The sequence below is a fragment of the Mytilus edulis genome, chromosome 4, assembly GCF_963676685.1.
Source record: "Mytilus edulis chromosome 4, xbMytEdul2.2, whole genome shotgun sequence".
Taxonomy (NCBI): Eukaryota; Metazoa; Mollusca; class Bivalvia; order Mytilida; family Mytilidae; genus Mytilus; species Mytilus edulis.
The window spans coordinates 54,528,456-54,543,537 of NC_092347.1; the positions used below are offsets into that span (position 1 = coordinate 54,528,456).

Consider the following 15,082-nt stretch of genomic DNA (forward strand, 5'->3'; position numbering starts at 1 on the left):
CCATTAACAAGAGAGGGACGAAAGATTGTTACCAAAGGGAGTCAAACTCATAAATCTGAAACAAACTGACAACGCCATGGCTAAAAATGAAAAAGACAAACAAACAACAGCACACATGACACAACATAGAAAACTAAAGAATAAACAACACAAACCCCATAAAAAAACTGGGGGTGATCTCAGGTGCTCCGGAAGGGTAAGCAGATCCTGCTCCACATGCGGCACCCGTCGTGTTGCTTATGTGATAACAAATCCGGTAAATGGTCTAATTCGGTAGGTCACATTCATGAAAGGGAAGGGGATTGTAGTTACGACGTAAGGAACATATCCGATATTGTGAAACGGTTATTCCATAACGGTCAACCAACTCGTGATGGCGTCCGTAAAATTTACGAAGGGATGATTTCAACTTCACCATTTGGAACTCTTGGTTTAATAGCTTCCTTGTGAGCAGCAACCCTCTATCAAGAAAATCATGATAGGAAATGCAAGCACCGGAATATCGTATCAATTGGGAGATATATACCCCGTATGCAGGTGCTGCTGGAATGTTGCTACTTAGAAATGGAAAGTTCACAATTGGAAAACTGAAATTATCTCTTTTGTCGTAAAGTTTTGTTTTCAACCGACCCTCATTGTTAATTTCTAGATGTAAGTCAAGATATGAGGCCGACTTAACTGTATCTGTAGTATCCTTTATCTCTAGCTCGATTGGATAGATGCGTTCCACATAGTCACCAAATTTTGAAATATTTAGTGAAAGAACATCATCTATATAGCGAAAAGTAGAGTTAAAGGATATTGCTAACTTCTTATTATTTAACAAATGTTTCTCTCGTCTAGATTTACACTATCCTCTAAACTCACTCTTATTATTAGTACACTATTTTATAGATTTACGCTTAGTTATATTACACTGTCCTCTAGAATTTTGACGTAGATATAGGAAATAATTAGTTTTATCATAATTATGGTTGTAATTTCTTAAAAACATCTCACTTGTGTTTGATTAAATGTTTTTTTTCAACTTTGCCAAATAAGGATAGATAACTCAGATAAAATAATTTTTATATAATAATAGGCATAATAGAAACTGTTGTTAATTTACCTATTTCAATCTGTAGCAAGAAAAAAAGTTCGGTGAGCCTTTTTTTCTTTTTCTTATCTGAAAACATGTTACAAAATCTATCTTCTCACATTATATCTTAAAATTCTATGAAATAGTTGTCTTTTTATCCACAGGCACTTGTCTCAGAAAAAATTTCCTATATACCTTATTATAACACAAGGTACTTAACTTTCATTTTAGAAAAATGTCAGGTGGTGACGAAGTTCCGTTATATGCCGCTTTATAGGCTGTCAACCCCGCTAAAACTTGTTATATCGTAAATCTAAATTGATTTATCTTTACAATGGTGTATAACATGCCTACATTTGTTGTCAGAATCATCCGTAGCAATCCTACCAAAGTATGTCAATCGTAATAATTTTGCAAACCGCTGAAGAATTGGCAATAAACGCGTCACATCTCCTTGTATATCTCGGTTTCCGATTGGTCAATTCTATGGGAAAGTCTTATTTAGACATACCACAAACAACACTTGTTAGATTTTTTTCACGGTATATTATACAATTTTACTAACTGTATGATAAGTTCTATTGATACGAAAACTAACAGGTTTTTTTAAGCAATTTTTATAACAAATCATTTACTGCGGACCTGTTTTGCCAATTCTTCAGCAGTTTGCAAAATTATTACGATTGACATACTTTGGTAGGATTGCTACGGATGATTCCGACAACAAATATAGGCATGTTATACACCATTGTAAAGATAAATCAATTTAGATTTACGATATAACAAGTTTAAGCGGGGTTGACAGCCTATAAAGCGGCATATAACGGAACTTCGTCACCACCTGACATTTTCTAGAATGCAAGTTAAGTACCTTGTATATAGGAAATTTTTTTCTGAGACAAGTGCCTGTGTTTTTATCACATAAATTTTGATTTTCAATTCAAAATCTGAAAATTCTGCACAACCTGTAGCGTGAAAAAAATTCCGGTGACTCATTGTTTTTATTATATTTTGTTGTACACGTAAATTACATACTACTCTCAAAATTTGCACATTGTATCAATGATATAAACCAACGTTATCTGCTACTTCAAAATCCAAGATAAAGGAAGACACCCGAGCAACCGTGCTTAATACAGAAATGATACCGACCGTGCAAGGGCTGTACAGCCAGTCAAAGTCATTAAAAACTTCCATTTGTTGCACCTTAATACGCTTTTCTGTAGATTTACTATTAGTATTACTGTTTTGTAGATTTACACTTGGTTTTATAACACTGTCCTCTCTAGATTTAACTGTAGTACATGTAAAAAGACCCTGACCTCCATGTTAACCTTTAGCATTATAACACTGTCTTCTTCATTAAAATTTAGTATATTTACAGTGTCCCTATGATTATCCTTAGTATTATTATACTGTTTTATATATTTACCTTTAGTATTATTACACCCCTCTTTATATAAAGTTGGGAAATATGACCCTGTCTTCTAGATGCATCTTATTTTTTAAATTCGGTATCTTATACAATTTATTCATCAAATTCATTCTAAGTCATTATTATTTTAATGTTATTTTTCACTTTTAATTTTAGGTTATTTTCCAGGAAACTATTGCAGAAATATTGGTACCATTAATGTTATAAAATATATAACAAAATATTTACGACTTCAATTAGGAATCATAAAAGAGTACATCTTGTGTCATATTTTCTTCAAAGGATTTATTCTCAAATTAAGGTCTATAAAAGCCTTTATTTCACAAGTTTATGATCATGCCTTTGAATTTACCAAAGATGAAAAATATACGGACGAATAAATCTTAGATAATTGCTTTTTAGGGACATCATTAAAGCGAAATATGTTCTACCATAATGTTGTGTTTTATACATCTCTTGCACATAAATTACATAAGAAAGCTTTATTTATTTTTGAACAATTATATAAAGTTCAACACATCTTTACTTCTAACCGAATTCTTCAGACGGACGCAGTAATTTGACAAAACAATAAGCAAACAAACATTGTTTGATAATTTTGAAGTGCACATGATATGGACTGTCTTAATGAATAACATTCAAAAGGTACTTTCAAATCGGGAATAACCTTCATAAGGTACTGTCCACTCGGGAATAACCTTTATTAAGTTCTAACATTAGAGTATCAACTTTATGGGGGTACTTTCTTTACGGTAATAACCGGAACCAGCTTTCATACGATACTTAAAGACCGAAAGCCTAAATAAAAATTAACAAAAAAAGGAGTGCACCAAAACACACAAAGGATTCAAACCCTCTGGAATTAACATTTACATAAAGACTAGTTTAAGTAGAATTGAAAATTGCACAAATGAAAAAAGAAGTCTGAAAAACTAAGGTTTAACACAAATATCTCAAATGATAACTACAAGAGAAAATTGGCAGTTGTACATGTGGGCAACAGAAGTAACTAATATTCGAAAATAAATCTACGAAGAAGGGACAAATCAAAGTAACAAATAAAATCAGAGGAAATCACACGAACTCCAATAAGAGCCAGACCACTTGACAGAACACGCGTTTTCTCATATGCATAACCCGTCATGTAATTTTACACGCAAAATTTCTAATCTAGAATCAGAAAAAGTCGGTAAAATTACAGCAGCTGTAGCCATTCTTGAATCTAAAGATCTAAGACTGCGACATCATTTGTTCTCCTTTCATTCTAGCTTCTTTTCGTGGAGATGTAATAAGATTTATTTTAAGTTTTGGAATATAATAAAAATGTTTAATTGTAAATGTATAATGGCACTTTTAGCACTTTTATTTATATCGTTGCAGTCAGTTGTATTTGAGGGAGGAAGATGGTATGTCCGGATAAAACAACTTACGGTCGGTAGTAAAACTGACAATATTATCCAATACAGATCGGAGTTGAAGGCACCTTCCACATCGGCGAGTCTATCTTACAAGCTCAATGATGACGTGCTGGTGATACGGTAGATGAATAACTCGGCCACAAAGACTGCGTTTTTTAATTTAAGAGTATTGATAGTTGGCAAATATAATTATTCAGTGTAATTTAGTTTTTGAGAAATTTATGAATGAGACATCATAATTCAGATTGGATATTCAGCTTATTACAGACTTCAAGATCATTGAAATAGTTCAGCACCTGAGCAGATTACTGTTTTTATTTGCATCAATGCCAAACATCTATGTTGAGAAGTTCCTAAGTTTGTATGCATTCAATATCAAAATGTTAAATATTGAAATAATTTCAATGGAGGCTTGCATTCATCAACGGTCTTAACATTTCGTATTTGTATGAAAAAAATGAAACGTTAAAGATATCAGAGTTGAACAAAAGAAAATCCATACATACAAAACATTTAAGGAATAACAGTACTGTAATTGAAGAGTTGCCACGTCAATTGTAGATTTGACGGTCGCAAATGCAGTTTAACTGGCGACGCGTAGCGGAGACAGTAAAACGGGGATTTGCGACCGTCAAATCAAAATTGACGCAGGCAACTCTTCAACTACAGTACTATTATTCCGATTTTCATGCATTAAAAAAAGAAATAATACGATAAAACTTAGAAAAAGGTCTAAATTTGACAAATAAAAGAAATCCGCTTAACTTAATTAATGATTTTGGCATACAAATGAAAACTTACAAACTGGAGATAATTACGTTACCTGTACGATTCAAATTCGGATAAAATTACATTAAAACGGCGAATTCGAGGTAGGTGTTGTTTTATTTTCGATTATATAGCTGTAATCGAACATTTGTTGATTCAACAATTTAAAATGGCGGGTCCTTCCTTAGTTACGCCTGGTCAACTGTGGATTTGACGGCAACTTTTAGAAAAAAATTGTTACATACAAATTGCATTAGAATGTTTCTTCTTATACGATATTTATTGGTATCTGAAGTGAATAAAATATATACTAACTATTTACATAAGAAGTATAAAATCGACGCTTCGTAAGTTGTGTGGTCACCACCACAAATTGGGCAATGTGGTGGTGTATAAGCTCTCTAGTGACATATTTTTGCTGTCATACATCTTCGATACTAGTAACGAAGTCTGATCTGTTATTGTACCGATTGTGTTATTTTCCTGATTGTAACGTTAAGACTAAGTGTGAATTCACAGGTGCTGTACTCATAGCAGGGTATACGTTTACCCTAATGACAAAGCCTGTATGAAGTTCGTGCGATTCACATAGGTTTTTTTATTTGTCTTTATTTTTATTGGATTGTGAAGGTCTTATTAATGCTAAACTACTGTCGCCTTTATTCATTACTATATTTTCTTACTTTCTGTAGAAAGAGAGACAACCTTTTTCCTTACGTATTAGTTTCATTCACTGTTTATGTATTCTGTAGATTCGCTTGTATTATTTTTCTGAAACTTAAATATATAGTTTATCTTAATATTTGATGTAATTTTTAGCTTTGTTAATACAACGTAATCTTTTTAAATGACGAAAAGATAAGGCAAAATCAATTTAGATGTACAAAATTTAAAGACAACTTTCAACTCCGAATTTTTTGAGATTGTGTAAACTGAAACAGACATTTCTGTCTATTTACAAATTCGTGACTGATTATCATCGTTTAATATTTTGCTTATTTTTGTTTTTTCTTTGTTTTATTACTTTTTTGCAAGCGTTTCATGACTTTGAAAAACGAACATTACCTAAATTGTTTTCAGAGGGTTTGAATTCGAGACACCTTTCAGTATTTCATTCGAATGTCTTGATTTATTTTTTCTTCAAGAGGGATACTAAGTAGGACAACTATGGTTGGTTTTCGTACTTATCTTAAAAATAGGCGGAAAATACCGATGGACATTTTAAGCTCATAAGTCGAAGAAGAAATGGCAATGCAAGAGCAAAAAGGGAAAAAAGAGGGAACAACGTCAAAATCAGCAATTCACCACTCAGAAAACAAATTAACACAGTAAATGCTATATTTGAATTGTTTATTTTAAGATTACTTCTTGATGATAACGTACTTTGGACATTACATTTGTATCTTGATTTCCATTAATTTGAGAAGCTGTGATATATGTTTGCTACTTATCCTTGACAGGTATTACGCATTTTATTCGTAGTAATATTTGACATCCTATGTATGCGCGAAAATGACATATGAAATAACACCACATAACACTTTGACATTAAGGATTTTACGTGTTTCTTTTGTCGTTTTTCTGTAAGGATAAGGAAATGTTGAGGCAACTCCAATTAGTGTCCAAGATATATGAATGCATTTCCAGGAAGCTATAGAATTTTGGAACAAATGTCATTATTGCTTATATTGAGGTTTGTTTTCAGGTTTTTTTTTCAAACATTGTGTTCATGATTATAAAAATGTTAATTATGATAAGATGCATTATTGTGAGATTTTTGACATATTTGGTGCAGTATTGAGTTATAATCATATCTCCGTCATATGCAAATGATCGAAACCTATTGCACCTAAATTTCATAACACAATATAATTGAATAAATTTCCAGTCATGTCAAGCTGAAACATCCATATTTTTACATTTAATTGCAGAAATCAAGTCAATCCAGCATACATAGAAAGATAAATTGATGACGTTAAGTCGATAACGTTAAGATATAAGAAACACTCGGTCTAGTTTACCAATCAAATCACACCCCTCGATTGCAATATATGAATAAATGATTAAATATGATTTTGGTTAGAAAAGGGGAGTTGGGGTTAAAAGAATAATGACAATTTTGCGTAAACATTTAGCAAAAAGAAAGCAAATGTTTACTACCTATGTAAATATCCGAATATCAATAAGAGTAGATTATGTCCACGCAAGGAAAACTTGTAAATAAATTTGAAATGAATAACACAATTGTAAAAAAAAATCAAATGTTGTTGTGTGGCTTTGTCATGTATTTTTTTACTACGACTCCTTTTTCCTTGATTCGTGTAACATTTTTTTGTATGTTTGTTTGAAAGTTTTAGTCAGTTGTGTTTTCCTAGAATATCTGTGATGTATTCTCACACAGCCTTGGCTGCCGGGTTCAAATTATTGTCATATTAATCTTTGGTGCTGTTTGGCAACTATAAACAATCGTCATACAAGTAGGGGGTTTAGTTATTTATGGAACCAGGTTTAACCCACATAGTATTTGGAAAATGCAATATGGCAATTGCTTTTTCATATGTTCCGTAAATTGATAGCGTTTGATTTTGTCTATTTTTATGAAATTTCCTTTTGAAAATTTGCATTGGAGATCGTTATTTTTTATGTACTTTTTAAGAAATCTCGTCCAACAAGTGACACTTTCGATCTGTTTACAATAAGCGAACATACCTGAGTCACGATATTGAAAACATATCCGTAGCCACCTGGCACATAAACAGTTAAAAACGAACAACCTAATGTCATATCTTTATGCCAATACATGTTTGATATGTTCAAGCTGGTTTGATTTAAGAATTGAATGCTGCTTTTTGTAAATTTATTGGGGTGTAAAAGCGTTGACAAAAGTACATTTTGTATGTAGCGCGGAAGCGCTTCATACTAAAAATGTGCGCACGGTCAACGCTTTTACAACCCTATAAAGTTACAAAAAGAAGCATTCAATACTTATAATTACATTTTTTTAGCTAGAATCATGAAAACACGATTTTTATTAAGTTTTCATTTAATTTACCTGTGCACTTTATTGTGGGACCTCGTGTCATCATGAATGAGAAATGTTATTGTCTAATACAATTGTTTCAGGAATAGCACGTGATGAGCAGTTAGCCAATCAGAATAACGTATTATAATGAAACATACATCTAATGTAATTATATATGTGTGTTTCATGTAACGTTTCGTATGTTAACTCTCTATTATTGAAGCCTAATGTTGATCTCTGTGGGTCTTGATTATGTGGCGAACACAGGTTGAAATCTAGACATTTGATTTTTTCCTTCCTTTATTATTAATAAAATAATCACAGTCAAAGATACTCGATAGATAAGAACTTAGATTATATATACGTAGAGGATACAAGTGATTGAGAAGGTATGATTTGTGTATGCAATATAATTAACAAAAAAAGTCGGCTGGTTTTAAGTTAAAAACATCCCTAAATAAAAAAACGAAAAGTGAATAGAAACATTTAAGCATTTTTTGCATGCAAACGCGCGTCTGGCGTATATACTAAATTTAGTCCTGGTATCTATGATGAGTTTATTTACAACAACTGGGTCGATGCCACTGCTGGTGGAAATTTATTTAAAAAATTTGAATGTTTTTAAATACTAAGGCTTATCTACCTCAGGGATAGATTACCTTAGCTGTATTTGACAAAACTTTTAGGAATTTTGGTCCTCAATGCTCTTCAACTTCGTACTTTATTTGCCCTTTTTAACTTTTTTGGATTCGAGCGTCACTGATGAGTCTTTTGTAGACGAAACGCGCGTTTGGCGTATATACTAAATTTAGATCTGGTATCTATGATGAGTTTATTCTATCAGTGATACTGTGGATTCATTTTTCGGTTTAGATATTTATTATTATGAACTGTTGCATCATTATAATTCATTTTCCTGTTTCTATGGGACTTTCGATCGGATGTGATATTCCTTTAAGGGGAAATATCTCTCATCAAAATCATCAATTAATTTCAAAGTGAAATTGATGGCAAAACTCAGCTGATAATAAATATTATTCATCCTCGTTTTCTGTAGTTATCCCTTAGGGAAACAAATAAAATATTCACCCTACAAACACATTTGACAATAGTCTATTCACAACAGAATATGGACAAATGATAATTGATGGTAAAGCAAATATTGTGAATCAGAGTTGAGAGCTACAGAAATCTCTTTGGGATTGATAGCATTACTGGCTTTTGAATATCATAAATGATAAATGTTATGATATCTTATCAATAACCATTTGTACACGTGTTCACTTTGATATATCAAATAGTGAGCGTCAATCAATTTACAATAATTTCAATGTGTTGAAAAAATGTATTTGTGACAGAAGGAATAAAGAAAAAACATTGAAAGACTTAAATGTTATCTCTAGATAATAGCTATGATCAAAATGCAGAATAACTGCTTACAATATATCCACAACGATGTTACAGCAAACACCTCGAATCATATGCTTCAATCAGATAAATTAAATGTTAGCAATGACTCCGAATGTCAGAATAACTATTGGGAATATTCTGAATATCATGTTGCAATGCATCTTTGGAAAATATGTCCGCCTGTTTTACTAGTACATTGTATTTAGAACTTTTGGGAATAGTTTATCAATTCTCGTATCGCGTCGACCGGCTATTCGGAAATCTAGTTGTAGCATTTGCTTTACCGTGTAAGCCTACATTGATTTGATTGTTTTGTATACAGGGTTACTACGACAGTGGGTTTTACATACCTATAATTTTGATGTGCGCACCATAAGTTCTGAATCTTGTAAAATCCATACGTGGATATTATATTCATCTTTAGATTTTTTTAGCCTGGATTCTTATTGCTGTAACTATTGAGCGTGTACTTATTGTCTGGTTTCCCGATAAAGTAAAATCGGCATGCCCAAAGAAAATGGCAATTAAGACTTCATTTGCAATTGCACTGTTTCTTTTACTATTAAACAGTCACATACTTTATGGTTTTGTGCTTGATAAAACACAAAATAATAAAAGTACTTTTGAAAAGCAATGTTCTTCTGTTTCCAAATCTTATGAGAAATTTTGGATTTCTGCATGGCCATATATCGATCTTTTAGTATTTTGCATCATACCGTTTAGCGTGTTGCTTGTTGGAAGCTTTTTAATATTTCTGAAAGTATTACCTTCTAGAAGAATAGTTAATCGTCGTAAGACAAAACATAACAGGAAACAAAAACAAAAACAACGAGATTTTAATTTTTCGTCAATGACAATCATAATTGTGACTGTCAATTCTGTTTTTTTTTCTTTTGTGTAATTTTCCTATTAGAATATTCATGGTTGCATACCCCTCGTGGAGATTAGAGACATGCGGAAGAAAGCATGCGAAAATGGAGTTATTCTGGTGTGTTGTTAACATATGTATGTATATGAATAACAGTGTGAACTTTATATTGTATATATTAAGCGGACGTAGATTTCGAAATGAACTAAAATCTATGTTTCAAAAGAACAATAGCCACCATATAGCATCAGCACTTATTCCAAGAAGAGAATTGTCAAGTCAACTACAAAATACAGTACATTTACAAATCACGAAAAAGAATTATATATAGTTCATATCGTCGAGGAATCAAAGTGCTGGAAATAATCTAAACTGCAAACAAGAACATTTAAAACAAAAATAAATTTGATTTGATTTGAATTGAATTACTTCTTGTTATGTGATAAACTTGAAAAGTTTTAAAATACATTTTCTTTCATTATTACTTCTTAACTTAATTTATATGTTAGGAAAAAAAAACAAGACATAATGTCTACACAATATAAAATATGCAACTGAAACAATACTCACGAGACGTAAATTGTATGTACGACCATTTCCCTCCTGAAGTTGCATGCAAATGTCTACATTGTATTCAATAAACTATACATTTCCCTTATAAGGCCTTTTCATAATGTTAGGTCGATTGTTTATAAGAAATTTGTATTTTTATACATTTTTAGGGATATTTTATTTACAAAGTATAACATTGTTTGATGAATATATCATGGCCTAGGTTTCTAATCTTAGTTCTAATATGACGTCCTTCAAACGCTTTGATCACACGACCGTGCTAGAATGCGAATATTTTTATGTCAGATGATCGGTAGCGTCATTATTTGTTTGGGTTATATCCTGTTCCAAAGTCGAATGCTTTTTACGAATGAGTTATGCGAGATCAGAAGGTGAAAATTATATCATGGCATTCTACGAGAAAATGTACAAATGTTAAACTGAAAGTCTTCAAAACACTCAAACAAAAACAAACGATGATAAAAAATTATTGAAAAATAATTTTATTTAATAATAATTGTAAAATTTGGCATTGTTTATTACATAACTTCGTCTAACCGTGTTATTTTTAATCGTTTAATCGTGTTCCTAATTCAGTATATTTTATGTCTGATCATTTTATTCACACTCACATTGTGGTCGATATTATGGAATTTTATGCGACTGATATAGAAGTGAGATGTTAAGCTCGCTATAAAAATAAGTTTATTCCACAATTTTCTACTAAAAAATACCTGTACCAAGTCAGGAATATGACAGTTGAAGTTGTTTTCCATTCGTTTGATGTGTCATTAAAAAGTTACAGTGTTTGTGGCAATACAAGTGTAAACAACCAATAAACAACAAAATAGAACAAAACAGTATATTGAAAAAACACACACACAAAAAAAAAACCAAAAAAATCATAAGTGATAAATTTACAATATTACAATATTCAATAGCCATGTTACACTGAGACATCTGCCATCAGTTCTAATGACCTTTTAAAAAGAAGCCAACAATTCTAACATGTCTACAGAAAGCGTGGTTTAATATATAAGAAAATGTTTGCCCATCAGGAAAATGAATGAAATTTCCATCATTTATTGTATACCATTAAATAGATGTTGTCTGACATTTTCGTACACTTTGCATTTGAGAATAAATGAAATTCATCTTCGATCTCTTTGCATGTTTGATACAATCCTTCTTCTCGAGAAATTTTAATGTAACGACCATTTTCCATTTCAAGACCATGGTATATATATTCCTTGTCTGGCTCTGGCTACACTTTACTTTCTTTTCGGATCGATCAGTACTATAACGTTTTTAGAAGGTTATATTTTTTAATATTTTGACCTTGAGCATTACTAATCAGACTTTTATTGTCGATATGCGCAATGTTACATTAAAATTGGTACCTTAAATGTAATTTCTGTAGTATTTTCCTCCAAATTTTAACAACTTCGTTGTTACTGTGTCAATGTCGAATGTAGATCTTCATATTCTACAAATTCACTGCATAATTGTAAAAAAAATTACAAAACATTAAAACAAAAACTGTCAAATTCCATGACCTAACGAAGAGTCCTCCAGTTGTGTTATTTGACCTTATACACTATTATTTTTGAAGGGTAACCATATATGTCTTTATATATCGTATTACACAATGAACAGGAATACCTACCTGGGAAGCTTTGCTTTTAATTACAAAAAACAATTTAAGTTGACCCTCCACAATAACCAATTTAATGAGAGATCCTTATGAAAGATCTAAATGTAATCGGGCGAAAAAAGATATATTTTTCTCCTACTGAACCCTATAGGAAATCACATTTTGCGTCTTCTCTGGAACAACTTGACCAATCTGAGCCTAAATTAGAAAACATCTACTGTTTCGGTTTATACATCTTTAGCTTTCAAGTATTCGGCTTTGATCGTTCCTGATGAAGGTAAGTACATAAAAGCGCACCGGACGCATAACATTTATACGTGTTGTATAAATTGTTGACTAGAAGAGGCTCTAGCTTAATGTAAGAAATATAACAAAGAAGAATGTAATCATCAATACTTGATTAATATAGGTCAATGAAATTTTATTTACTCTAAAGTTGAAAGGAAATTATGTTGTCTTCGAAATAAATCATTTAAGATAGCAGGATTAAAACTTTGTAAGCAAGACGTGATTTCCGTCTATAAAAGACTATAATCGTTACACTCGAATAAAAAAAGTTGAAAGGGCCAAATAAAGTCGAAGATTATGATTATCAGTTTGATTAACATATATTCAAATTAAAACACAATTATGATGAATATATACAATACATATACATAGTAAATATATATGCATATCTCCATGTTCTTTCAAAAGACAATACTTATTACATGTGTTCTAACATTTTGAGTCGAGCATTTTTTCTGATGATACATTTTGTGTTATTGTATATATATCTGAAGAGTTCCGTATTTTAATTGCCAATGGTCTATTTGGTATGAGTGCCGCTGCTATATGGTTTTGTTTTCTCCGTTTGAAAATTTCTTTAATTTCATTCCGAAATCTACTTCCGCTAATAATATACAATAAAAAGTTGACACTATTATTAACATACATCAATAAATTAAAGATACACCATAGTAATGACATTTTAGCATAGTTATGGCCACATGTATCAAAACTCCATGAAGTATTTTCAATCATAAAAGCTCGGCTAGGAATGTTACACACAAGGAAGACACAGTTAACCGCTATAAGCATAGCGGTCATTGATGAAAATTTCGAATCTCTTCGCTGCTGGGATGAGGTACTGTACGTAGAGACTTGACGATTGATTGTTCTTCTAGAGATTAAAACTTTTACAAATATAAGAATGTTTCCAACAACCAAAAAACTACCTGGTATTATGCAAAATATTACAAGGTCGATAGATGGCCACGAAGATATCCAAAACTGTAAATATGATTTTGAAACATAATGACAATGGTTTGCAGTTTTGCCAGTCGATAATTCATAACCATAAAGAATGTGACTGTTAACTAAAAGTAGGAATGACGCAATACTGATTAGAACCAACATAGCCACTTTCTTCGTGCAAACACATTGCATTTTATTTGGAAACCATAGCAGCAGAACACGTTCAATAGTCACGGCAATAAGAATCCATGCTGAATAGTCCATAGATGAATATAATATCCATATATGTATTTTGCATGCTGCAGAACTTGTAGCGCGTATATCGAAATCAAATGTGTTCAGAATCCACTGTCGCAGTATGCCTGTATATAAAACCAATAAATCGATTATGGCCAACATAACTAAATACATGCTACACACAGATTTCCTAATAGTTGGTCGACGTAATACCAGAATTGACAACACATTTCCAACAGTTCCTAGAAGCAATAGAATCGGAGGAACAATTTTCCAAAGATAAATTGCAGCATTGTATTCAGAATATATCCAAAAATTGTTTTCGCAGTTGCAATCTGAATTCAAGCTGAAATTAGTTTGTACAAGAGGAAATCTATAATATGCAGGATTTTTTTTTATGCCATAAACAATGTGTTCAGAACAGTTGCTTTCCATGATGAAATATCCCTTGAAACGTTAATGGTGTGTCTTCATATTAAATTTCTATGAAATATGATTTGAACGGATACAATTTCAAGATAAATATCATTCATTAATACATGTTTGATAGTATAAGTTAGTTGTCGATGGGGAAATGTTCCAATATTGATAGTATTGGCATTTCAAATAGTGTTGATGATACGTAATCCACAAGAGATAGTGTTTGCTGATTCTTAATCCACAAGAGATAATTGTAACAGGTTTTATACGTTATAATGTTCATCATAGATTAGAACAATAGTGAGATTATCTTATATATGGTTGCCATAATAAATTTTCATTCTTATAGTTAATGAATAATCACAGCCTTTTGTTCATAAGACTGAAACGCTTTCTGGAACTGTTTATAGCTCTTCATCTTTTATATAAGCTTTGGATTTCAAATATTTTGGCCATGAGCATCACTGAAGAGACATGAATTGCGCATCTGGTGCAAGAAAATTGGTACCGTTAATTTTATTACTTGTACCCGATTGTAAATGATTTTTTTAAATCAATTAAATTCTTCTTTTCAAAAAAATCATTGATATACTTAAGAGTTATTTTCAACAGGTGTAACTTAAAAAAACTAAACTAAACAAGTCATTTAAAGAATACAACTGTAAGGTTTTGTTAGCTTTCTTAGTTTTTATCAACTAGCAAACAAGAAGTGTTTTGTTTATAGAAACAAGAGTCGTGCATAGTAAACCTTAGAACTAAGCACTAGTCTTTGTAAGAATCTGGCAATATCGAATGTCAAAACATGTTCAACTTAACAATCTTATTTTGAAGTTACCTCATTCTGAGTTAGAAATGGTAGGTCTTTCATTGATGCGTGTCTGATAATACCAGAAATTTCTAAATAAATTTTGGTGAGAATGAAAGCAAATTACAGAGTAAGCTCTCCTTAATTTGTAATTCGTAATATTAATCAGTGTCCTTCTG

The 15,082-nt window shown here is 31.5% G+C and overlaps 1 protein-coding gene across 1 annotated transcript; it reads right to left on the reverse strand.

The window, feature by feature from the left end:
- Positions 1–12,847: 12,847 nt before the first annotated feature.
- On the reverse strand, positions 12,848–14,127 carry LOC139518471 (cysteinyl leukotriene receptor 2-like). The gene has a single exon (XM_071309997.1). It carries the CDS (start codon positions 14,111–14,113, stop codon positions 12,923–12,925), a length of 1,191 nt encoding a protein of 396 aa, XP_071166098.1. The 5' UTR covers positions 14,114–14,127; the 3' UTR covers positions 12,848–12,922.
- Between the last annotated feature and the right edge of the window lie 955 nt (positions 14,128–15,082).

Excerpts from the sequence above, each read along its gene's own strand:
- LOC139518471 (XM_071309997.1), bottom strand. The coding sequence starts at position 14,113 with ATGGAAAGCAACTGTTCTGAACACATTGTTTATGGCATAAAAAAAAAT.